This window comes from Chelonoidis abingdonii, chromosome 9, assembly GCF_003597395.2.
Source record: "Chelonoidis abingdonii isolate Lonesome George chromosome 9, CheloAbing_2.0, whole genome shotgun sequence".
Taxonomy (NCBI): domain Eukaryota; kingdom Metazoa; phylum Chordata; order Testudines; family Testudinidae; genus Chelonoidis; species Chelonoidis abingdonii.
This window is the reverse complement of record NC_133777.1, coordinates 73186742-73213563: the sequence shown is the minus strand read 5'-3', so window position 1 is coordinate 73213563 and position 26822 is coordinate 73186742. Positions and strand designations below refer to the sequence as shown.

General features: G+C 42.8%; 1 protein-coding gene across 7 annotated transcripts in view; it reads left to right on the top strand.

Moving 5' to 3' along the window:
- AKAP13 (A-kinase anchoring protein 13) overlaps positions 1-26822 on the top strand; it is a 344553-nt gene that overhangs the window by 72683 nt on the left and 245048 nt on the right. For all 7 annotated transcript variants that reach the window (XM_075069695.1, XM_075069692.1, XM_075069694.1 and 4 more), the window contains one exon: positions 20397-20439. In XM_075069695.1, the coding sequence (XP_074925796.1) occupies positions 20397-20439 (43 nt within the window). The remainder of the gene's footprint in view (positions 1-20396; positions 20440-26822) is intronic.

Below are 26822 nucleotides of genomic sequence, written 5' to 3'. Positions count from 1 at the left end.
AATTTGGGAGAACTTGCTTTAAGGGGAGTTGGTTTTCGAGATATGGAGGGTTTGACGGTTACCCTGGGGAAAGATCACAATTGCTGCGTTCCTGGTCAAGTTCCAACCTTCTAGGTACCTGTAGCAAAAGCTTGTTGCTGAAGAATCTCTACCACTTATCTGTGTGAACCTATTTCCTTGGCTTTCCAGGGAGTGGTGCACTGAGAACAATTTTGCTATAGAGGAGCATTACAGATGGAGCATTTCTCCCTTTTGAGGCAGGGGATGGTTTTGAGTTGTAAAGTAGTGTGGGAGTGGACGTAACAGGAGTATTCCAAAGAGGGAACCATAGAAGGTTCCTGAGTAAGGTTTACTTCTGTGGCAAAGGCCAAACCTTACCTGAATGTTCACTCTGTTCACAAATACTGGAAAAACAAACAAACATGAATTTAAATTTTGTAGAGTGGGAGGTTTTTCAGTTTCTGCAAGGAGAATGACTGATTGGGAATGGGCGTGGCCTTCTGGAAATGTTTTGGCTGCCTCCGGATTCTGCAGAGAGAAGGGAGATGCTCACAGAAGTTAGGGACTAGAGATAGTGGAGCTACCTGGAACTAGAAGAAAATGGGGATGGGGGAGGGGAAGGGCGAGGTAGGCTTCTCTGAGCTCCTAGAGAGAATCTGGAGTCAATACCAAATTTTAAGACATGTCTGCCTTAGCTGCAAATGCAAAGTTGGGGTATTGATTTGTCGGAATACATATTTGCATGCATGTGTTGCTTAGCGAATTACCTGATTTGCAGATGTGTGTACCCGTAAACACATACAAATGATTATCCTTGTCAAATTATGATGCTGTTTCTGAGGCATATGGGGTACTTCATGCAAGTCTGAGGTGCAAAGCAACCTTTTTGTGGTTCCACTCCAAATTTATTGTTCATTCTAAGCTTGAAGTGAATGAGGGAGGGAGGAAGTAATGGACTAGGGCTAGGGTTACCAACTTTCTAATTGCAGAAAACTGAACACCCTTGCCCCTCCTCTTTTCTGGGGCCCCGCCCCTTCTCCAAGGCCCTGTTCACTCCATCTCCCTCCCTCCGTCGCTCGCTCTCCCCCACCCTCATTCACTTGCTCATTTTCATCAGGCTGGGGCAGGGGATTAGGGTGCAGGAGGGGGTGAGGGCTCTGATGGGGGTGGGGCTGGGGATGAGGGGTTTGGGGTGCAGGAGGGGGCTCTGGGCTGGGACCAAGAGATTCAGAGTGCAGGAGGGTGATCTGGGCTGGGGCAGGGGGTTCGGGGTGAAGGCTCCATGTAGTGCTGACTTCAGGCAGCCCCAGCATTTCTCAGGGATGGAGGAAGTCCACAAGGCTCCTGGGATGCGGCGGCATATCTCTCTGGCTCCTAGGCGGAGGGGAAGCCAGGGGGCTTAGCATGCTGCTCCTGCCCACAGGTGCCAACCCCGCAGCTCCCATTGGCAGTGGTTCCTGGACAATAGGAGCTGGGGAGCCGGCACTTGGGGTGGCACCTGTGGGTGGGGGAGCCCCTGGCTACTCCTCTGCATAGATTGCTTCCTGGGAGCCGCACTGACCCGGGCCTGGAGCCTGCTGCAGCCAACCAGACTTTTAGCAGCTGGAGCTTCCAGGGTCCCTTTTTACTAGGCATTTCAGTCGAAAACTGGACGCCTAGCAACCTGAAGTGGGACCTGTTGATTATTTTGGAGCTTTGTTTTTTTCATTCACTGTTGTAAGCCAGCAAATGTAACAGTGAAACCCATATGCTACTACTGTTGAATGTACGTGCTTACAATACCACACAAGTCAGAGTCTGCACAGTAGCAAGACTGAGCTGGAGTCAGACTGAGCCACCTGGTGTGGCCTGGGATCATGGAATCCGTAGGTCAAGAAATCCCACTGCTTGCAAGATTTTGCATGCACTCTTCAGTTAATGACAGCTTTCCAGCTGAAAGTGTTCTTTGTCCCTCTTCTTTTATCTGCACAAAATGTCTGGGGATTGCATTTGGCAAAATACTGCACAAGGCCTTTTTTTCCATCAAAAAGGAGCAGCAGATGATAGAGACTGCAAAATAAACCGAGGATTCATCCAAACTTCAATAATGTCTAGTGATTATGGTTGCCTCAATTTTTTGGATACCGCACTTGAGACACCTTGTAAACAGCCTGATTATTCAGAAAGTTCTGTTACTTACCTCTTAGAAATTGGGGCCCTTTAAGAAATCTCAAGTTGGGCACCCAAAATTACTAGTCACTCTTGCAATTTTAGGACAACTATCCTTGCACAGTTTTCAGGAATTTGATGCCAAAAAGCAAATTTTGTTTAAAAAAAAAATTGAAGTTTAATCTTTACCCAAACTCTTCAGCTGACTAGACTGGCTGCTGAAGCCTTCCAAAAATGGAATTTCAGCCTGTGGATAGCTGCCTTGCACATATGGGGAAGAAACAACAGCTGCCTCAGAACCTGTTGGAAGATTTAATTTGAACGCATGCACAAACATGCTTTCATAAGCATATAGTCTCGTTTGCTGCACTTGCTGGAGGACCCTTCCATTCGTTTAGCTAACCACTAGATGTTAACTTCATAGTTGAATCCCTAACCTAAATGAAAAAACTCTGTCTGAAATTATTTCTATTTTGTCTTTAATGGCATCATAGCTCCTCAGTTTTTGGTTGGTGCATTCTGCAAATAGATGTTTCATAGCTTCTACCTAGGCCAACCCTTGGTGATTGACATTTGTGTTAGTATTCAGTAAGATAAGGTTAGTAAAAATATTTATTTTTAAAAGCATTTACCATCAGTGATGGTGGATATTTCGAAATAAAAATAGGCAGGTGAGGGGCTAGATAATAGCTTGATATAAGTGAGTCCTGGTAATATAAAACATTAACTATGCTAATTATCGAGCCAGTGATTATGCACACCCCTCGTCGTTACATACAGTGTACATTAAAAGAAGCTTGTCTTTGTGTTACACAAATAGATTCCGGACATGTGAAAGAGGCTTATGGCAAGAGGATGAGATCAGTTGGTATAAATAGAGCCAGCTGATAATCCTTTTACTCTCTCTCATTTCAACATTTACTGTACTTCTAGTTATTTGAAATTGGGCACATGGGCTGTAGAGTGGTGCATGTTTGGATTCTGGCTCTTTTATACAGTTTCTTTACAGGGAGTAGAGATGGATGGGTGGGGATGGCAGAGAAGAACCCAAGCTCCAAGAGGGAGGCTGCTGCTACTTTCCTTTCCAACGTGTGGGGAATATTGTTGGCTTTATTAACCTTGGTCACTGTTTTATCTCACTCCAGCATTTTGATTGGGAAGTGAGTAATCAGTTGACAATCTTAGCACTTTTGAACAGGAATGTTGCAGAAAGAAGAATTTAAAAATGGGGACAGGGAAAGATACTTTTTAGGATGTTACTTGTGACAACCACTGACAATGTTGGTTGAAACTTGGGTGAACTGAAACTGGTTGGTTCTGCACAGCTCTGCACTTCACTGGGGGCACTTATGAAAGATCCAGTGAAACTATACCGGATTTCAGTCTAACAAAGCAATTTCAGTTCCAGGAACATGAAGTAATTAATATGAAGCAAAGCAAGTTAATCTATATCCAGAGCATTTTATTTAATCATCAGTCAATGAAATCAGTGACACTCAGTTGACTTTTATCACCCGCTGTGTTTTTTTTTCTTCTTTTCTTCTTTGGTGTGGTGCAACGAACAGGATAACCCGATCGTTTTAAGATTGTTGCTGTAGCAACCCCTTGGGTCCCACTGCAGGGAATTTGTGCCTAATGGCCTAGGATCTGAGAATTCTGAAAAAGATCAGGAAGCAGAGTTTTGTTTTTAAAGTCATTTTCACGTTAACTGTTTTGACATTTTTCCCCATAGAGTTGGAAAAAAGGTAAAACTCCATCAATTTTATCATCCTCATTCTTTTTATGCTTATAATTTTAAATTTATCTGTTTTACACTCAAATGTGGCTCAGTATTGTCATAATGTTCCTTTTGAAGTCAGTGGAAGTAGAATTAGTCCTGGACTGAGCTTTTGAAAATTCCAACAAAATCTTCAAAATAGGAATCTGCTTTCATTGCAGAAAGTCTCATGTCTGCTGCTGCTGAATGTGCCAGTGTTTGCATTCTAGGGCAGCATGTGGTTCTGTTATGCCTGAGACCGGATACAGCTGGGAAGCAAGCATCACCTGAGGAAATGCTGCACATGAAACATTTTTTTAATGTGAAAATTTTAGCAGGAAACCGTAAACCACAGCAAGTTGTTTAAACATTGACGTTCACAAACACATCATCTTAAAAAAAGGTCTGCACTTTGCAACTCAGCATTGTTATCTGCATGCTGCATTATCATAACTTAAAGTGTTCTGCCATGTTATTTTTAAAGTGCCAGTCTTAGTTACCTCTCCCTCAGCTCTTTACCACTGTGATCAATGACTCTTCATGGTGGTGACATGTCCTTTGTGTTTGCAAAAATCTTCTCTGGTCATACTGTTTTTTTACCACAGCACCTGTCCTCCAACATCCTATCCCCAACCAGGAAGGTTCAAACCAGGGGCAGCTCTGGGCACCAGCGCAGCGAGCATGTGCGTGAGGCGGCAAGCCACGGGGGCGGCCTGCCGGTCACCGTGGGGGCGGCAGTCAGGCTGCCTTCGGCTGCGTTTCTGCGGGAGGTCCGCCAGTCCTCTGGCTTCGATAGGTTCGCTGCCGAAAGTCTGCTGACTGCTGTGCTTGTGCCGGCAAAATACATAGAGCCACCCTTGGTTCAAACCCCCATAATGGACAATTATGTATTAACATGGCTGGAGGAGGTGAGTGGGGGAGAGTCTTTCTAATCTCTTGCAGTTTGTGATTGGCTTCTGTCTTAAATCATGTGGGTTGATCTTCTGGATAGATGTTTATCCTGAACTCGTATAAATGCAGCTCTTTTCTTATTCATAGAAACATCTAAGCCTTTTTAGGAATGCTACTAAACATTTTGCCGTATAATATATTTTGGCAGAGTGTTCTACAGGTTAATTGTGTAAAGCATTTCTATTATTTACTTTGTTCTCTTCTCATTTAATTAATTTTGTTCTCTTTATTATGTGAGTCAATAAATAGTGGCTGATTGAGTTTCTCCATGCACATATTGATCATTTCCATAGTTATGTTTCTTTTCTACAGTAAATGGTACTGGTCTTTTTAATCTCTTCTCACATGGTAATCCAGTAGAAGGCATTGAGGTACACCTAGTGCTGGTTCATTATATTATCATGTATTTGTGCTATTTATTGAATATGGGTGACAGTCAAAGCACAGAGGGGCCAAAGCCTAAAGGCCAGCTGAATTCCTCCTAAACCCAGTCCCATGCTGTGAAAATAAATTGACTTTCAGAATTAAGGCAGAGATGGACATTGCCTTTTGCGCTGTACCTTCTCTTCTTTGGGAACCTAGAGTTTCTATCTGCTGGAATCTCAAGCTAACTTCTATTTGATTAGTATTTTGCTTTTAAGTCTAGGGTTGCTACAAAGATTTTTTTTTTTTTTTTTGTCTTTTCCATCACAGCATTAAGTGATAAGTTGAATTTTCTTACCTTAGTTTTTTTAATAGCATCATGCACGGCTCAAAAGGTAAAGAGACAAAACTCCAACTTATTTCTCATACTGAGGTTTATTTAGAAGAACTACAATAAATCATGAAATGAATATCGATGGTACAATTTCCTGAAAAGGGAATTAAGCACCAAATTGCCGATCTGTAGTTCTCCTCATGAACCCACACCCTCTTGTCCTATGTCTTGTCTTTGTTTATTTTGGGTAGTTTAGAGCATAAGTACTTTGGGGCAGGGAACCTGTCTTACCAATGTTTGTAATTATGCATAGATAGACCGAGTTTTATTATAATGTGTGAATGTGGGAGTGCCCTCAGGGCTATCTTCTATATTTTGATGAATGAGGAGTTTGTTTTTTGGGAGCTTGATTTCTTTCTTGTAATGCGAGTAATGCGAAAATCAAATCATGCCAACTAAGCAAGGTATGTAGAATTGCTCCCACCCAATACATTTTTTGGCTACATTTAAGAATGTAGTGAGGATCTAATCCAGTGCTTATTCAAGTCAACTGAAGGACTCCCATTGGCTTCAGTGGATATTTGTCAGATCCCAGGAGCCCCAGATTTGTGTTCTGTTAATCCTTGAATTTATTTAAACTTTTCTTGGCGGATTATAGGCCATTTGCCTAAGGCTGACGATCAGAGAATTGCTATGGGCATTTTGCTGTGGAATATTTTACTTGTGCGTTTTAAGCATGTTATCTAAAATCTCTCTCACAACATGAAGAAAGTCTGTCTGTGACTTCACATGTGTCAGGTAGTCTGCACAGGTAGAACAATTTCTAACTGAGAAGAAAGAATTCGTAGCTTGTACTATCCTTTTGAAATGTTATTCCTATAATCTTGTGAAGTAATGTAAGGCTTAACCCTGGTAAGGCATGCCAGCCAATTCCCATGGTCACTCATATCTGTTTCCCATTTTTCAGACCAGCTTCATGTAAATCGCCCCATATTGCATCATACTCAAATAACCCTTCAGTTCCTTCTTCCACTGCCAGCTTTGTGCCTTCATGTGTTGCCCCTTACAGCTTGAACTCTTTCTCCTGTCCTCTCATATTCTAAAACTCCTTCTAGGAGGCCTACAAAACCTCCTCTGGATTCCCTTGTGTACCTGATCTTTGTCCCTTTAGACCATGAGCTTCTTATGGCAACAACAGTCTTGTAGAGCACTGCGCATGCTATTTAGAGCTTAACAAATATTGAATAGTGTTAACCAAAAAAAAAGTAAATAGAAAATCTATGACGAACTTCGAAGTGTTTAGATCCAACTTCAGCTAAGTTTGAAGTTATGAGTCAGCAAAGTTTGAAGTTGGATACACCTGAAGTATCCCCTCATGTAGTTTATAGCGTTCCCAAGGACTTGGAGCGGGTGGGTCTGAGTTTATGTTCAAATACCCGCATTCCTCCCAATTCACATAGTTGTTATAAGCTGTTGGAACCAAGCACTGTCATTTTCATGTTTCTAAAAATCCTGTAGCCATTGTTTTCACCTATAAAGCACCCTAAGCCATTACTGTAAAGGGTTACTATACAGTACAGGTGTCTAAAAGAAGGATGGTTCTTCATCCTTACGTGCCGCTTTATGTCTCCAGAGCTTCTCAGTTGTGCATTTGTGGCCACCAAGAGGGATCCAGATGATGCTACTGAGGCAGGCATTTAATTTACACTTACTCTTTTGAAAGAGAAGGTTAGATATAGTCAGAATGGTACTTGCTATTGTGGATCCCTATGAGCCATTTATCCAACTCAGCAGGCCCCATCTGGAAACAGGATAGACAGCTGTTTGTCCACACTGCCCCTTAAACATGAACCAGTCCCTTACGTCGCTAGCCTCTCCTTCGAATCTCTCTGTTGGGCCCACTTTTTCTGGAACATGTACAAGAATCCTGCCAACTGATATCATGTTAGATCGAGGAGTACGTGGACATAGATGATGATGTGTATTTGTTACAAAAACACAATGTTATAAATATACATGCACATGATGGTTGTATCCCCCTCCCTCACCCTTCCTGGTCTGTAACTTCTTCAGGATAGGGAACATATTTTCTTATGTTTGTGCGGTTCTATACATTAGTGTACTCACAACCCATAACTCCCCCTTGTGTCAGGGTACGATGCTGCAAGGGGACCTTGTCATCAGCACCTCTTGCAGGCCATCTGCCTCTCCCTGGGTCTTCTCTGGCTCAGCCCTCAGGCCAAGTTACATAAAGCACAGTCCCCGTCCACAGTAACAGAAAGGTCCGACTGAAAGTTCACAAAACATGCCAATACAAAAGACCTCTCCCTCCCCCTGGGCGATTCCTCAGCCTGTCTTTTGGGGTCAGTCTTCAGCTTGAACCTGGGCTCTGTATTTCTTCTGTAGGGCTTGCATGCCTCCTTATCCAGGGCTGGTAGGGGAACTCAGGCCCCCCACCCTCTACGCTGGGCTCTCGCCCTGGGACCCTATATTAAGCAGATAGGTCTGCTTCTTCAAGCGTGCTTCTGTTTCCCTGGGCCTCTTCCTACCTCTGAGCCCCCTTGTGCTGCTTTCCCATAGCTTGTTTTTAATACACCTTCCCTTTGGTTCTCAGGCCACTGGCTTCTCCGTGAACCTCCCAGCTCCTTGGTTCTCTACAAAACTAACCACTCTTGCACCTCTTAGGCTCCACTGAAGTCCTTTTAACTGGCCCTATATCAGCACCCTCCCCCACCAGGAGCCTACCCTGCTCCTTGGGAATCCTTCTGCCCAGCTTCTTGCTACCCCCACTGTGGGTTTCTCTCCCGAGGAGAATACTGTGTTCTCTGCAGTCTCCTCCCTAGTGAGTTCTCTGGTTCCTATAAAGGGTAGGTACCTAATGATGCTTACTTTGCCTCCTCACCAGAGAGGGAAGAGCAGTCAGTCCATCAACTACAGGTGCACTAATTTGCTCTTAACCCCTTGCCTGACAGGTGATGAGAGTAAGCCCCATCATATGTGCTTAGCACAAAAAGTCTCATTGGGACCTTAGAGTGCTACAGAGAGACAAAGTAGTCCCTTGCCCAGGAGACATTAGCTTTGCATTTAGTTGTCCTTCATCGCTTCCCCAGTGAATCTAAATGTAAAATAGCACATAATAGAATTCTGGACAGATTTCAATAAGAAGATCCACCATATTAATTCTGTTTTTAATATTTAAGGGGGCAAAAGGATATTTTTTTCTATTATGAGAAAATGATGGTTTCAGATCTGGTTTTTTCTGACCCCTGCTGATCTTTTCATTGTTTGAAACCACTGTTGCTTTTTTAAGTGCTTCAATTATTTCATGCCCTATTTTCAAATTTGTAAAGGCAAGGAATTTTACTGTGTTATTTTAAGGGGAGAGACAAAATAGAACTCCAGAAAAATCACAAGCTGAATGTTCTGAATTGCTACAAAACGTGTGACAAACCAAACATGAATTTAAAAGAAACTGTTTGAACATTTGAGTGCTGCGACTGTGTTCATGAATATTTGTTCAAATAAAAAACCCAATTGAATTTGCTTCAACGGCATTCATGTCTTAGATTCATTTTCCATGAATATTTTAGTGAATGAAGTTACAGGAAGGACTCTTGCTCCTTGTTTGCTGAGACAAGGGCACATAGAAGTGCCTAGACAGTGTTAATGGAAATGGCATATTTTAATCTCAGTATTTGAGCATGTGCACAGAAAATGGGCCAAAGCTGTGATCCCACACAGCACATATCCTACTCCTCTTATGGGTGTGCCCAGGACACAGTGCCAGGAGGTGTGTAAGGCTCAGTATTCTGCACACATGAGAGCAGAGTGGAGCAGAGGGTATAAGTGTGTCTGTGAACCAAACGTCATCTACAGAGGTTTTGATTTTAAGACCATCCACTTCAAAATGAGTCCCCTTTTAATAAGTGTGTGATGTAGGCATCATCAGCTTTGTGGTGTGTCTGTTCAATTTAGTAATTTAAAATGTGATTAGAGGGGTAGGATAATGAGCGTGTTTGGGGGGTGACTGGGTGCATATTCAACAGACAGTTCATTAACGAGTCTGCTCACACAACACAAACATTTAAAACACTATATTCCCTGTGCATACATCCTGAATCCCAAGAGAAGAGTAACTGGCAGACTTCTACCAACAGGCAGCAATTTTTATAGTCTGTATAAAATCTTTTTATCTGGTTTTACAGACAAAGATTTGCAAAGAACAATCTGAGGGAATGTACAGAGACAGGTCTCAAATGGATGACAAGTAACTGCAGAGGTTAACCCACAGCACTTGTTATACACAACATAATGAAAATGTTCATCTGCGAACATTTGCCCTCCAGAATTCCTTCATCCGAAAAGGCTAAAATCCATTTTGCGTTTAAAAGGCAAATAGTGGAATTCAAGCTTTTAATAATACATGCACAGTAGGTAACCTAGTAAGTGTCAAGTGCTGATGGAGTAATATGCAACCTGATGTTTTGGCTGCAGATATTTGAACTATATCCGTTGTCAGAAGGTTACGCAAGATGCAATTATGTATTCTGTTACCGATCCTTGAACTATTTTGGGATCTCAACTTCTTTTTATTTAATCTGAGCATCTGGTTTATTCCTGTTGGCATAAATAACTTGGCCAAGTTTGTAGCAAAACTTTACAAACACACATTCATTCATATATTTTCTCTCTCTCGTGTGTGTGTGTGTGTGTGTGTGTGTGTATATATATATTCAGGAATATTACGTCTCACAGAGACCCACAGAAGACATTCTGAGTTTGAGTGGTCATACTCTGAAAAGTGACTGCTTAACAATGGCATTGTGGGATACCATTTTTATTCAAAGCACCCAAGTCATATTTGAAATTGAGAGTTGGGCACTTTAAATATTTACCCTGTGTAGGGATTTAACTCAGGACCTTCCTTGTCAAGCCCAAACCCCCACCTCTGAGCTACAGGTGTGCATTTGTGAGGTGTCAGTAAGTGTCCTGCTCTCAGGGAGCTAGCTGTTAGTGAGGCCTAATCACATGCACTAGAGCAGTCTATTACACCTGCATTGTGGTGAGGGCATTGAAGACAATTTTGATTCCATTGCAACATGGGTGGGCCGTCAGGTGCCATGTTCTCAGTGATGGGTGCGTGTGCTCACAATGCAATGGAAGGGAAGTGGCACTTGGCTCACAGTATGCTGGGCTGTGCCCACACTACCCTAGGGTAATGTGGGGGCGGAGCAAGGAAATACTCTCTGGTGAAATATGATGCATTCACTTTGCTTCTGGGTGAGCATCAGGAGTGGTGCTTGCATTGAGTCTGGGGGAAGGAAGCTTGACTGTTGTTGACATCAGTTCAGTTCCTGATACAATTACTCACGCTGAAGTCAGTGAAACTACTCGTGGAGCAAGATGCGACTCATTGGGAGCAAGGGTATCGGAGTGTGGCCCATTGGTGGAGATGGGATTCTCACAGCCTTGTTGTGACATGGGGATGTGCTTGGATCACAGCTGGGTAATGGCACGGCCACCACTGTGATGTGCCTGAAGGCAGATGCCACACACTTGTGGCAACAGGACTTGAGCCCTGCCTCACTCTGGTCCTGGCCACAATGAAAAGCTCATGTTCCTGTTGCAAAAGATAACATGGACTGGCTTGGCTTGGTCTATTTACAACCACAGCTGTGGAGACATTTTAAAGAGACCATTGTGAATTCCAACTGTTTCCATTATTTATTCCCTTTTAATCAACAAGCTGCCCTAGGGAAGGGAATCAGAGCCTGCTGTAAGGCCTGCTGTAAGCTGTGGCTATTGCTAGAGCCTTTTTTTTGGCTCTGTAAACATCCTTTTGAACTGAGTGTCTATAACAATTGTTCTTTGAGTCGGTGTTGGTGTGGATCCCACTGACAGAGCACATGTGCTGCATGAGCATGAGATTGGATTTTTTTTTTTTAATAGCACTGTCTGGGGCAGCACATGTGCACTATGCCTTCTCGTGCAAAGGTGTGAAGGGCGGACTGGTCATGACTCTCCCTCAGTTCCTTGTTCCCACCTGTGGCAGCAAGATGGTTCCCTGGCGAGTGACTGACCTGCTCTTTTTCTCTGAGCGACTAGTTTTGTGAAGAAATCTATCTTCACCTTCCTTAATTTTGTTCATTCTGTAATTCTAGCTAGAGTGACGGAAGCATTCTTCCATCGACCTAGCCGTGTCCACACTGGGTAGTAGGTCAGCATAGCTAAGGTGCTTAGGGGAGTGGATTTTTTAGGGCTAGACCAGGCCTGAGTGGTGCAGCCCTGTCTGTTTCTTTACCAGAGGTAGAGAGAGAGGATTCAGCTCCACCTTGTTCACCAAGCCCCAAACACACTACTAATTGGGTACCATTCTGGTGTAACAAACATTTGGCCTAGATCTTTGTGATCTGCAACACTACTCTGTCTAATACCAGACAATACAGGAATTTTCTCTGTCTGCTCACGGTAGTCATGTCAAGAGGAAGGGTTTTTTTAATATGTATTCTGCTGCTTAAAATTGGTTTTCTGTAAATAACAATCTTATTTTAATATCTTCCTTGAGAGCGTGCGTGTGTGTGTGAGAGAGAATGATCACTTCAAGCTAAAACGGCTTGCATGTGTCTGCTGAAAGTGTAAAATAACTCTCTTTTATTAGTTTGCTTTGGAGTGGCAGAGCGGGCCTTAGGAAGAAGTTCAAAGGACAGACAGTTTCTTATATTCTTTTAAAAAGCACAGCTAGTGCTAGTGAAAAATGTGGAATGCCAGCTCTTGACAGTTGCATCTTTCCTCTCTCTGAAACAGCTGTAGCAGGGGCAGTGGCAAGCCTCTTTCCTCACACTCCCATGTAATGGGCTTTAAACTGGTTCGGCAGGGATTTTGTTCTTCTTTGCCCACCCTGTTTCTGCTGGGATTGCCACTGGGGGAACCAGATGGATCAGTGCTGTCCTTTTAATTGTGAAGTTGCTCCTCCTCCCAGAACTAGATTGAGGCCGCAGACCAAATTGCAGTATTGTCTACACCTGCATTGCAATTAATTTATATAGCTTTTTCACAATAATCAGTTTCACGACCTCCTTTCCAGTAAAATGTCACTGATGATGAAGTGTCTGCAACAGCTGTCTGCTTTGTCTCTATGACCTTGCCTCCACTAGCCTTTTTCCCTTCCAACTTTCCCAGTGTGGCTAGGTAGGAGCCCTGATCTGACAATGTGCAGGACTGTCATCGCAGTGACCTGCTCGGAACAGAGTTAGATAACATGGTGGTAAAAATAACAGTAGTTATGGGAGCCCAGCGTACACCAGAGTGTCCACCATTTCTATAAATGATGATAGCAGAAGTGGGATATTTTAGGGGAAAAGGCACAGTCTACTTAGTATCAGATCATGTCACTTTTGTTTAATCAAATGATGTGAGGTGCTGAGTGCAGGGCAAGTGCAATACCAAAAGACGTGCTGCCAAAACAGACCCCCCTCCGTTGCTTATGCTGCAGAAACTGTGTTGTATAGTACATGCAGAGCTATCTAAAAGCCCCCAATTTGCCTCCTCGCTAGTTGCCTCCTCCCCTGCTGCTCTGCCTACATATAAATTCTGGACTAAAGAATTCTCATGTGTATCAGAATCAGTGCTACATAGCTTCCTGTGTATGGTTGCTGTTCCTTTTGCGTTGCAATGTGGAAGTACTCCATCCTGTTCAAAGTTCCCTGTGGTAACGGATGGCAGCTTAACTGAATTTAAGCTAAACTTTCAGGACAGACTCCTGGATAAACAGGACTAATGACAAAAAATGCTAGCTTGGCAAGGCTGTCACTGATCCAGCATGCCCATCCATGAGTATCACAGGACAATAATTTTAGTTTTGATGAGTGACCTGTTTGTAACTGATCAGAGTTGGGCAGTCCACACTGTGCTCACAGGGCTCTGTAAAGAATGCTTTTCTTCTAAAGTCATCTGCATTCCTTGTCCGGGTTGACTGAGCTGCTGCAGAATGCTTGCAGGCAGTGCAAAATCCCAGGAATTCAAGAAATGTGTTGCTTTTAGCTTTTATTGGCGACACACAATAATGATAAGGCAGCCTTCGGGTTATAAAGGACTGTAGCAGAAACACTAAACATATGTAGACTATTTTGTGAAAACCTGAGAGAGCAATATTTCATTGCTGGAGAGATATTCACATTTCTGCTTCGTGCTTTGCGGGGGCTCCCTCACTCCAAGTTTTCCTTGTATTGTAGCCAGGATCGTTCCTAGAAGCCAGTCAATGTCATTTAATTGTCTAGAGAGATTGTTTTTGAGTATTGTCTGGCACTCGTTGGCTTTGCCTCTTGCCTGCACAGGCTGAGTGGGCTCCCTTCTTAACACTCTAAGTCCCGCCTACACATGTGGGGACCCAGGAATTGATCTGTAGTGCATCACAAGGCGCTGCAGTCCACAGGTCAGTGCTGGCTTAGAGAGAGGGATTCTGTGACTGAAGCATGGTTGCTTAGGGGCTGTGTGAAAAACACCATTGCTCCCATTTGAAAGAGCCTTCATCTTGATTTTCCTGTTTTTGAGGAGGGAAAGGCATCTATGAAACATGCATGAGCAGAAGGAGAGGTTTTTCTCAGATACCTGGTACTTCTGTCAGTACCTCTCTAGCAGCCCCCACTCCCCCACCTCCCAAGCACAAACACACACACCAGCTGCAAATCAACTAAAAATATCTGCTAGAGCCATACCTGTGTTGCAGTAGTGCCTAGAGGCCCAGGTAGAGATGGAGCCCCAGTGTGCTAGGTGATGTGCTAGCATATAATAATAAAAAGAGTCCCTGCCCCAGAATGCTTGCACTCTTAGAGCTGATTTAAAGTCCACTCTGGTCAATGGAAGTGATCATTGACTTCTGTAGGCTTTGGATCAGACCTTACCTGCCAAGAGATGACAGGTGGCTGCTGTGAGAGAGGAGACTCAAATGACCGTGCATAGTGTAATAAGGAACACATTTCCTCTGCAGGTTTGTGTGCACAAACAAGACAACTGGAACTCTGAAATCGAGGCATAACCTCATTCAGAGTAAAAACAACGAGGAGTCTGATGGCTACCCCTCTGATACTTGACCTCATTCAGAGTGTGCATGCTTATGTACCTTTTGGATTCTGAAAGCATGCAAATGTATCCACCTTCAAACCACAGAAGTGAAACAAATGATATAAGGAGGGTGACTGCAAATACCTTGGAGCCTGACGCACTTTACTGGGAGTTTCCAGAATGAGAGAGAAATCCTATTTTAAAATGGGAGGAGGAGTGGGAAAGCACTGATTAGGATTCCTTCCTTTCAGTAGAGTTCTTTCTGAGAAGCTAAAAACTAAATAGCTCTTGAAAAATTAATAAAGAATAAATTAAATCTTCAGAAAAAGCCCTAAAAGATTAAGAGTAAGGGTGTTAGTTGTGTTGTCTTGCTCAGATCCAAAATCTGGTCACTTTTGAAATTCCTCATGTGATATTCGTTGAATTGAGTAACTTTGTACTTCCGTATGCAATAACCAGGGCCGGCGCTTCCATTTAGGTGACCTAGGCGGTCGCCTAGTGCACCAGGATTTCGAAAGGTGGCATTTTGCGGCCCTCGGTGGCAATTTGGCGATGGGGGGTCCTTCACTCACTCCAGGACCCGCTGCTGAAGTGCCCCGAAGTTCGGGAGCATGGAAGGACCCCCCCGCCACCGACTGGGAACGCGGAAGGATCCCCGCCTAGGGCGCCAAAAACCCTGGCGCCGCTCCTTGCAATAACCCTGTAATATAATGTTGCTTGTGTAGAATGGCTGCTGTGTGGTGCAATTTCAGGGGCAGGTGAAGTATTCTCTGCTATTATGTAAAACATGTTCAGCTTCCTTGATAAGATAGACTCTATACAATGAGATGATTGTACAGGTTTTATCTTTAATCTATGAGTGTAAAATGTGGTTGTTTGTGAACTCAGCTGATTAAATAGTATAAAAGTACAAATTAGCCATTCTAGTTTACAATAAAGAAAATTGTTTTCCTGTATGGTGCAGAATATTTCCAGGGCAATGGAGGAACTGAATATTGAAGAAGAATCTACTCGTAGACAAAGTTTTTGCTCCCTTTAAAACCCTGATGAGACAGGAGTGTGGTGGTTTGATGTCATAATGTTTGCATCATCAGTCATTATGCAAATATCATTAAATTATCAAACCAGAGATTACAGGATTTAATTCCAGAACACGGGAGAAGCCCGTCAGAAATGGGCCTCTCTTTTGAAAATCTGAATGATTAGTTGGTAGTTCATGGGGAAGTTAGGTTGAAACAATGGTCTATATCAGAATGAAAAACTGTTTGGTCTCAACCTAGTTTTCATGACACACAAGAAAAGGCACTCAGTTGGACAACACTCTCGATGCCTGTTCAAGAGGCCCAGCTCCAGAATATCTGGGGCTCTTGTAACTTAGACTGAGGAGAATTAGCAGAGAGAGATGTATGATTCGAGCGGGGAATAGGACTGGAAGAGCAGGGGCGATTGTAGATCAGGAGTGAGATTCATTGACAGAACTGTGTGCAGGAAACTTGCTCTGCACCTCACAAAAACGTGCCACGCTCAAGCCAATGTTATTGGTCTCTCATTTTCAGAAGTAATACACTGTGTTACAAGCTGAAAGGTGGAGAAAAGGCAAAACAAGTCTTTTGAACGCAGCTATTTTGTAAACTGTTTATTGTGACTCATAGGAGAGAATGTTGTGATTGAAAGTGGATGTAATGTTATGACCAGTTTTAGAAGCTGTTACAGAATGAGGGTGTATATAACAAGATATCAGGTACTAGGACCCTGCACAGAAATACAAAGTGATTTTGCTGATTCCTCCTTGTCCAGGCAAGTCTAAATAATTAGTCTTACGAAGATGTACAAAAAGGTTTGACTGTAAGACAAAGGGAATTAGAGGGTATCGTTCAGGGGAAGGAGCGCAGGAATTTCTAAGCTCAGGAGAAAGTTTAGGCTGAGGTTTATTTTGTTTGCTGTATAACAATGAAGGCAAACCCCAGGGAAGGGGTAGGTTTGGAGCAGATATTCGAAGTATGTGAGGTAGGTGCAGGTGGTCATTTTCACCCTGTTTACCGGGGGTCTTAAGTACGTAGAGATTTGCTCCCATCACTACTGCAGGAAATGAGCACAATTGAAAAGTCCTGTGATAAGACTAAAGCTTTGCTCTTCTCCATCTGTGGATCTCAAAGCACGTTGCGGTTATTAGTAAGTTAAATCCTGTCCCCACTGAAACTAATGTCAAAAATCCCACTGACTTCAGTGGGCCCAAAATTTAACCCAGAGATCTTTTCCCCAGGTCATACAGAATATTCATGATGGAGCTGGGAATAGAAACCAGTTTTCCTGACTTCCGTTCTCAAAACTTGAGCTGCAATGTCATCCTTCCCTTCTAGGTTGGTCCTGGGAGATTAGATGTACTGACAGCCACAATAATACCTATGATCCTAGGATGATGAATAGGTGCAAAGGCTGCAGCTTCCTTGGAAAGATTTGATGATGGAACAAATCACAAAACCAAACTGCACGGGATTTATGAACTCACCAGGAGGGCGAAGTAAAAAATCTATCCTTATCTCTAAGGCTACATTTGATTTCTGTTTCTATGTTGTATGGTGCTGTATTAAAAAAAAAAAAAAAAGAGAGAACACAAACTGCTTTAAATATCCCGTACCTGTATTCAGGCTCTCCCAGATTGAGATGTACATTCTCACCATATGCAGATAGGATTCTGGTGCCTGGCTCCTGGAAACCTTTGAATACAGGCATACTAGAATCAGCTACTAACTTCTCCTCATAGCTCTTTTCAAGCAAAGTGAACATCTGGGAAGTTGAAATAAAAACTTGCAGGCTTTTTGCCATTAGCTCTACATAGAGAAGCTTCCCCCACCCCCATACCTATAGTACAGGGGTTCTCAAAGTGAGGGTCGGGAACCCTCAGGGGGTCGTGAGGTTATTACATAGGGGTTGGGTCGAGAGCTGTCATCCTCCACCACTGACCCTGCTTTGCCTCCAGCATTTATAATGGTGTTAAAAATATAAAAATGTATTTTTTAAATTTATTTTGGGGGTCACACTCAGAGGCTTGTAACGGGAAAGGGGTCACCAGTACAAACGTTTGAGAACCACTGCTATAGTACATTTCTTCTAATACTAGATTGTCTTCTACAGAGGTGCTTTTTATTTTCACAACTAGAGAAGAAAAGGAAATGGAAGTTACGTTTAAAGAAATGCAGTTCTCTGTGGGGAAATCTATGGGACACAACCATGATAGAAAGGGGCGATATGGAAGGTGGAGGGGGTTGGGTACTGAAATGGACTATCGGTACTGTGGTCCATGTTAGTAGTGATGGAAAGTCATTCCATTTCTTGACTCTTTGGCCTGTGGGAAATGAGCTGGTGGGTCTCAGGATAAATACTAGTGGATAGAACAGAAGTTGGCAAACTAAGGCCCGCGGGCTGCATCCGGACTGCAAGGCCCTCCTGCCCAGTCACTGAGCTCCCGGCCGGCCCCAACCTCCCCCCCACAGCCTCAGCTTGCCGTGCCGGCAGCACGGCGGCATGGCTGGCTCCAGCTGGGCAGCGCGGCTCCGGGGCAGATTTACAAGGCAACACTGCCCCCTCCCGGCACGAGACCCCCAACAACCGGGGGACCCAGGACTGAGTACTCGGGCAGCTCAGCACTAGCGCACCCCCCTGCAGGGGGGAGGGGCTGCACTGCGGGGGCAGGGGAGCAGACAGGGAGCGCAGGGAACCCGGGCGGAGGACTCAGGAGGAGCACCGGGTGGCCGCGCAGCTGGCTGAAGGGAAGTGGCACTTTGAAGGGGAAACCACCACTTCTCTCCAGCTGCGCAGCTGCCCTTGCTCCTCCTGAGTCCTCTGCTCATGTTCGCAGGGCCACGTTCCGAAAGGGGCTGGGGTGGGGTGGGGATCCCAGGGGAGGAGTTAGGCGTAGGGGGTCCCGGGAGGGGGTGGTCAGGGGACAGGGAGCATGGGTGTAGGATAGGGGGTGGGGCCCCAGGGGGCAGTTAGGGGTGGGGATCCTGGGAGGGGGTGGTCAGGGGACAAGGAGCGATGGGGGGGTTGGATGGGTCAGAGGTTCTGAGGGGGGCAATCGGGTGGGAAGAGGTGGATAGGGGTGGGGAACAGGCTGTTTCCGGGGGCACAGCCTTCCCTACCCGCCCTCCGTACTGTTTCACAACCCCAGTGTGGCCCTCAGGCCAAAAAGTTTGCCCACCCCTGGGATAGAAGCTAGAGCTATCAACACAGTTTTCACTAACTGATATTTTTGTTGGCAGTGTAAGCATAGAAGCCAAGGATTGTGTGGGTGTAGAGCTTGAATTTCCTTCTCGCCTCTCAAGTAATTGATCCTTCTAAGTTAAGTTTGAGGCATGTCTTCCGAGGAGCTATGAAAGGAAGGCTTGCATTGCCAATGTGCATGTTGCACCTGCCCTTGGGGTACGCAAGATACTTTAATCTGGCAATATAAGGGCAATCCTTAATGTTAGTTTAAAGGCTGTAGAAAGCAGCATGCATTGTCACAGCACAGAATTTAAATGGCATCTACTTCCAACAGTGGCTAAATGTTTCAAAAAACTTTTTCATCTATGCGTGGTTTACCCTCTAAGGATTTCCAGACTGGAATAGGAAACGATTGGGACAAGGACTGCTGTTTCCTGGCTAGGGTGTCACTGAAGAAATGCTTGGGCATTGTATATTGCTTTCTCTGAAGAACATTCCTGAATTTCATAAAGAATAATTTTTCAGTGTACTGCATTTTCTTGGAATCTTTCCTGAAAGACACCACTCCAGCAAGCACAGGGACCAGATTCCTTTGGAAGATACATTTGCCAGACTAATGGATTTCACCACTTCATTCTGGAACAAGCCATCAGTACTGTAGTTGTGACTTGAGGGAGAACAGCTACAATAAATAAAACAGTTTTGTGCTAAAAGGTGTGTGTGTGGGGGGAATTATTGGCAAAGTGTAATGGAATAATAATAATTATTAACATGCAACATGCAGAGACCTTCAGGGCATTCTGCACCATTGCAGAGAACTCAGCACATTTGTGGAGATTAAAAGACTGTCCTATAAAGGACCAAACAAAAAAAAATAGAAGGGGGCAAATATCAGTAGGTTGTCAGATGTGTGGAAGGGTTACAACAGTCGTCACACTAAAGAACAGATTGTTTTTAAGATGTGTTTGGGGAATGAAGAGAGGTGAACTGACAAGGTAAAGGGGACTGAGTTCCATCTCCACTAACTATTATCAACGCGGGAGATAGCTGCTGGCTGTTCTGCCCCTGACTGGGAGGAGTCCTGGCACTGCCTTCCCTGCACTCTGGCCAAAGCAGCTGGTTGGGTGTAGAGGGAAGGAGTAAACTTCTGCCTGAAATGCGTGAAGGAACCTCCCCTTCCCTCAGAGCAAAATGGGACCACTGCTCTGCTTTTAGGTTTGTGCAGTTACATGCCATGTTCAGGACAGGTTGTAAGGTCTAGCCCGAAATGGGCAGTGCCATGTGTGACATAAAGGATATCAATTATCTATTCCCTTTTGGGCCAGACTCTGCCACCCTTACTCAATGCTGCCCAGCATGAGCAAGGGTGGAAGAATTGGTTCTTTGTATTATTTAGATCAGCTGGACCCGTAAGGTAAAGTAGTGTGAAACTATAGTTAGAGAGAAATTTTTCTCAAGCTGTGGTCTTGTATGGATTTGTATATTCTTTATTTAGGATTCTGCAGTTTACCAGAAAAAAGAGTTAATTTTAAGAGGATAAATGAATGTTTTTAACACATCTTTTCTCTTCCATTCCAGTGTTCGGGTCATGAAACTTAATCCACAGCAAGCTCCGTTATATGTGAGTAGACCAACATTTAAACTACTTGTTTTATCTTTTTTTGTGTCACAAATTGTACGTATTTGATGAAGTTTTGCTCTGTCCCAGGGATCTTGGTTATCTTGTTTTATTCTTTGCTCCTCAAATAAATCAAATTAAAGGTCTAGTACTGCAGTAAAAAGGAAGCTTTTTAGCTAATCCAGATAATACCTTTTAAGTAGAAAGTTTAAGGGTCTCACTTGTGGAATGCTGTAATGTGTAACACTGTTCTGCACCATGCATAAGCTTAAAAGCATGGAAGTACCTCCTTCCTTTTTGGAGAACATTTCTGGGTGAACATCAGTGCTGTTGGAACTCAGAGAGTATTGAGAGGTCTTGCAAGTCACAGTTTGTGTGTGAAACAAAAAACCTTAATGTTCACCCTCGGGTATTATATTTTGTCAGACTTTAGACAGGACAGAAATGGAGCTGGGTCATCATCAGGAAATGGCAGGAGAGCTCTCTAAGGTTTTTATAGTATGATATGTTTTATATCAGTCTCTCTAGAAGGTGGTGACATGGATGACCAAGATAATAAAGAACAGGATAGCCATTTCTTCTCAATAGAAGCCCTGTTGCAGCATGATAGGAACTGCCAAACAAGAGCTAGACACATGTATATAAATTGTTCAAATATGTGCTGGAATCAGTGGCAGGTAGCTTAACTATTTTACTGTGTATAGCACCACAGATGTGCATCATGTTAGCGGTTTGCCTGTGGAATCCTTGTATTGTTCAAAATGTATTCCCTGTTTGGAAGAGAATGTAAATGTACTGTGCCAGTTTTAACAATAAGTAACCACTGTCCTACTCTAGTTAAGCTACTTCTCTTCCTAGGGGGCTTTCCCATGTGCACTGAACAATTAGCAATGCATATTTTATAAGGCTCCTCTCACCAGCTTTTCCAATCTGGAAACCCCTTAAATAGACTTCAACCTGTTGTTTCAAAACAGAGATTCCTTAACTGTTAATTTGTAGATTGTCTGCTTTATTAATGATCTTATCCTTCTCTCCTGATAAAATAATGGTGTGGCAAAGAGTCTTCTGATGACATGTCTGATCCTTTTCCTGTTGAAGTCAATGGGACTTCAACCAGAGCAGGATTGCCTTCAGATATCTTATCCATGCTAGGCTGTTTTGGAAAATCGGTCACTTGCTAGTTCTGGGTACAGCTCCACCGACACCTTCTATTGGTGGCAATGTTGAGCGTTCGAGTGTCAGCAGGTCACTGGGAGTCAGTAATGTTTTAGCCTCCATGTTGTCTATGCCTGCTCTGAGCAGAGTTAGCCAAGATGGTGGGTAAAACTCTAGTGGTCAGACTACATTTATAGTCTCACCATTGCTACCACTGATAGAGCTTCACCTGTTCTAGTGGAAGAAAAGTGCTTGTGCAGACAGCCATAGCAAGTAGACGTAAGAGCTAAGGGGGTAGGAGGTGGTGGGGAGTTTTTTGTGAAGCACTGGGTGTTTGACATAATGGACTATACTGGCCTTTAATCGCTTGTCATTTTTAATTCTGCACCTTTATTCTGTCAATGACTTAATTTTTTTACTTCCAGACTGCCACCTTCTCTTCCACACAGCAGCACTAGAGTGTGATTCTCCTCTGAAGAGTGATTTTAAAAATGGTTTATTGAAATCCACAGCTGCATTGTGTATAATCTTGTAACAATTTTTAACATAAAAGTTGGTAAATCACAGGCAGATTGTAGCCACGTCAATTTAAAAGAAACTTTGTTTTAAAGATAGGAACCAACAGAGAGCGATTACAAGACATTGCAGACTATGTACATATATTTGATGTAAACACCAGACAGAATTAAATTTGAGTGTATAACTTTATGAATTTCCTGTTCTTGAGTGCTTGATTTCTCAGTCCTAATGTTGCACTCAAGCTAAGTTTATTTTCCCCCTATCATTTTGATTGTTTTGCATTTTATAGGTAATAAATTCATGTATTGGACATCTTTACAAGGTCTCTTTTTCCATGTGTGGGAGCAGGAAGGATTAAATGGAAGTTTACTTTAGCACAGTGATGAACAAAATGATGATAATGCTGGCATACTGTATAGTTTTTCTTTGTGTATGTTGACATGACTGTTATGCTCTGGTGATTCCCCTTGCCCGCCTCAGTAGCTATAAAAGTTAATCTGCTTCTACTGGAATCAAGAGCCAGTTTCAGTAGATGCAAACAATCCAGGAAAATCAATATGTTTGCTTTCAATTTATGGACTGCGTAGTTTTTTGGATCAGTTTTATGTTCCACCTACCATTAATTGACAACTGATATCTCTCTATCGGTTGAGTGGATTGTTCCATGTGAGAGGAAGAGAAAAAAGATTAATACCAAAAACAGATCAACCACTTTTTTGTTCAAAAGGGAGAGGCAGAATAATTTCCAGGACCAGTCAGCAGTGGGCATTACTATCAAACAGCACTAAAAGTTCTTAGAATTTGTGTTCTTTCTCAGATTGACATTTATTAGACATCCCATACATAGGCTTGGTTGGGGGCTGCATTTCTGAAAGCTAAGAATTGCGTTCAAAGCAAGTCATTCATTTGTTGTTAAGGAATTATGCCATCTACGACGCAAATTATTGGAAACGAACTTAATGATTATCTGGAGGGAGCCGCATACACCAGTGATTTGCTTCCAGGAAAAGTTTTTTTTGTTTGTTTGTTTTTGTTTTTGGTGTGATTTTCAGGAGGTCTTTGTAGTGTGGCCTTTATTTTCTTAGTCCAAAAAAAAAACAACTTTTAAATATGAGTAGCAGTTGCTATATCTGTAGCAACTTCTATCCTGAAAGGGGGGAAGGGGTGTGTATAAGTAAAAATACATATAGGGCTTCATTCTCCATACACCAAACTGCTTCTTTTTTTTGACATCTACTCTGCACCAACAGCACTGTCCTGCCACTTTTAGAGGTAGAAAGTGAAAAATAACATCTTCAGTTGAACTTCAAGGTCTAGTTAGAGAGGCAGAATGCAATTTACCCTAGCTGGTACTTGACTGAGACAACTAGGTTAATGCTCTTATACTCGGGAAAAGTGTTGTGGGAACCTTAGAGGTTACATGTCCTCAGGACTTAGATTTTGTATATAATAGAAAAAAGGGTATTTCCAATAAAACAATATCCTTTAGCTCCATACTGGGTAATTGATTCATTACACTGACTTGGAGAGAAAGAGAGCCACCAATTGAATCACCACTACTACTTCCTAAATCACCTGGATTTTCATTCTCCGGTTCCATAAGAGCTTGACCCATCTTGTCTCTGCTTAGTTTATGAGATCTGGTGAAGTCACAGTCTGACATGATATGGCTACAGGCCTTTGAGAGAGCTGATTTGAAGACCAAAAGAGAGAGACTCAAATCCATTTTAAAAATTAAATATCAGCATTCCATTTCAGCATTCTTTCATGAGTGAGAATTAAGGCCAAGAACTGTAAACTGCAGGTGTGATGCAAGTGCCCTGGAAAAAAAAAATCAGCAGGTAGTGATGAAGTCAATCTATTCTTCCAGCGTCTGTGTGAACGTGGGCTCGCACTTTGTGCTGAAAACAACTGGCCCTTGTTTTATTTGGCTCTCCTTTGACAATTGTATCTCTCCTTTTAATCTCTGAGTAAGTTACCTACACTTTATAACAATACTTTTTAATGTGTTCTTTCTTAGCTCCCTGATTTGGCTCAACTCCCAGTGTACACTGTGATTCAGTCACAAGGCCTTGCAACTTATGTCAGAAGAGGCAGGGCAGTCAAGTGTTCCTCAATATAGCACAGTGAAACATTAGCAGAGTGTGATATAATTAATGCCAATATTTAATCAGGCTGCAGGTCAAGCAGCTATCAGTTCACTGTAGCTGTCAACGCTTAGTTATTTTATAAAAGGTGGTATTCTATTTTAAAGTCTAGTGTGTTGTTATAGTGTGAATTTAAGGCAAATAAGTTTAAACCCACTTTCCCCCTCCTTAACGTGGGAGGTTCTGTTATATCAGCTGGAGTCTTATTGATAACAAGTAACTTTGAGTTGGGAAGTCATTAACAAGGATTATCTATATCCCCATAACAGATGAATTGTCGCTACTAACCTGGGGCTTTCAAAAAATTTTCATGATATGGACCACGCTTTAACACAGAGATGATCTTGTGCATTATAATCAAGTTGTGGGGTGCAGCAGTGCTGGTCAGTGAATGCACTTTACATATTGGTCACAGTCCTGTGACATGGATCAGGGTCACAAAAGGTTATGTCACATGACTGGAAACAGTATCCAGAGCCTCCTGTGTATACTGCTAAAATGGACCTCTTCCCCTCCAATTTGCAATTGTAAAGACCATCTCTCATCTTGTTCACAATTCCATAATATTTTTGTATCAGAAGGGTAGCCGTGTTAGTCTGGATCTGTATCTCTACAGCAATTACATGGAGAACAGCATCAGGAGAACATTCAGTGTGCCCTGTTGGCCTTCTAGTGCATTTTAGAGGTAGGATATATGAAAGAGGAACTAAAGCTATGTGACTGGACAATTCTCCATGGACCACCATAGTTATCCAGTTATCTACCTTACCTCATCATAGGGGAACTCCTATGTTAAAGCAAAGGCACAGAATTAAATCTAGAAATGGCCTTTAACTCCACGCCATTATCATTTCATATTGCAACACTATTCCGTCATTTCAGGGATCTCCTAAGCAGTGAAGTGGGTTAAGAATGGAGTTTCAATCTTAGCTCTGACTCTGTGATGGATTCTGTATGTTCAAGCCTTTAAAAGTTTAAAAGTTATTTTGTCCTTTCCATTGGTGAGTGTAAAGGTGGGTGTGGAGTTGGGAGGTGACAAACATTTTATTAATGAAGGGAGGGATATGATCAACGTCAAGCTTAGTTTTCTGAAGGTCTTACAGTGAAATCTCTCATCTTAACTATGTCATAGACATTTTTTTCACTCAGAAAACTTGCAACTAGACCTAGAATATCAGGAGATTTATTACCAGTATTGCATTTGGGGACTTTGAACTGGAATAGCCAGTTCTATTGCCGGTGAGGGTTGAGATGCATTGGTAGCACAAGGTTAGTCTCTCAGGGCTGGTCTCCACTACCGGGAGATCAAGGCTGCTGCAATCGATGAAGCAGGGATCGATTTAGCGGGTCTAGTGAAGACCCACTAAATCGATGGCAGAATGGTCTCCAGTTAACCTCAGTACTCCAGCTCTCTGAGAAGAGTAAAGGAAGTTGACCGGAGAGCATCTCTCGTCGATGCAGCACCATGAAGACACTGGGGTAAGTCTACCTAAGCTATGTCGACTCCAGCTACATTATTCACATAGCTGAAGAAGCGTAACTTAGGTTGACTTGCCCCTGTAGTGAAGACAAGCCCTCAGTTTCCTTAGCACTTAGACATTTTTTAAGTCATCTTTGATTTCTGATTGAGTTAAAGAAGCACCTTTGACTAAAACTGAATTTCACTTATAGACAATTCTTTGGGCTGAATGGAATTGCTACCAATTTAAACAATAGAAAGGAAATATGAACAAGTTTTGTATAGGCAGTATTTTGCTTTTTTATGTTTTGTACCATAATTGAGAGTTCTTTTGGATGCTTTACTGTAGACATAACTTGTGATCCTTGATCCTTTAGTTATGTTCTTAGTATCAACATACCTTCAATAAATATAGTGTGTGTGTGTGCGGGGGGTAAATGATCATATGTAACTAAAAACTTGATCTTGGTGTCCTAATAGTCTTGCTTCAGAAGTGAACTGGGTACTTCCCAATTTTAGCCTTAGTAATGCCTATCTATAGCGTTTTTATAACATTTATCTTATTGCTTGTCTCCATGCACAGAAGCATAGTAAAATTGACACATACTATAACAAGGAAAATTCGATAATCAAATTTTGGTGTTAGATCATGCTTGTTTATAGAAAGGTGGTGAAAGTCTGTAGTTGTATAATTGGTCATCTGTGTATTGCATATGTGAAAAAGGAAAGTTTTCCAGTGACTTCAGTGAGAGCTTGATCATGCCCATTGTGGCTCAAAATTGATTGAATTGGGGGAGGTTGGGGCTATTTCATAGACTCATAAAAATGTAGGGCTGAAGGGGCCTTGAGAAGCCATAAAGTTCAGCTCCTTGTGGTGTGGCAGGACCAAGTAACCCTAGACGATCCTTGACAGGTGTTTGTCCAACCTGTTCTTAAATACATCCAGTGATGGGGATTCTACAACCTTCCTTTGAAATCCATTCCAGTGCTTAACTGCCTTATAGTTTGAAAGTTTTTCCTAATATCTAACCTAAATCTCCCTGGCTGCAGTTTAAGCTCATTACTTCTTGTCCTACCTTCAATGGATAGGGAGAATAATTGATCAC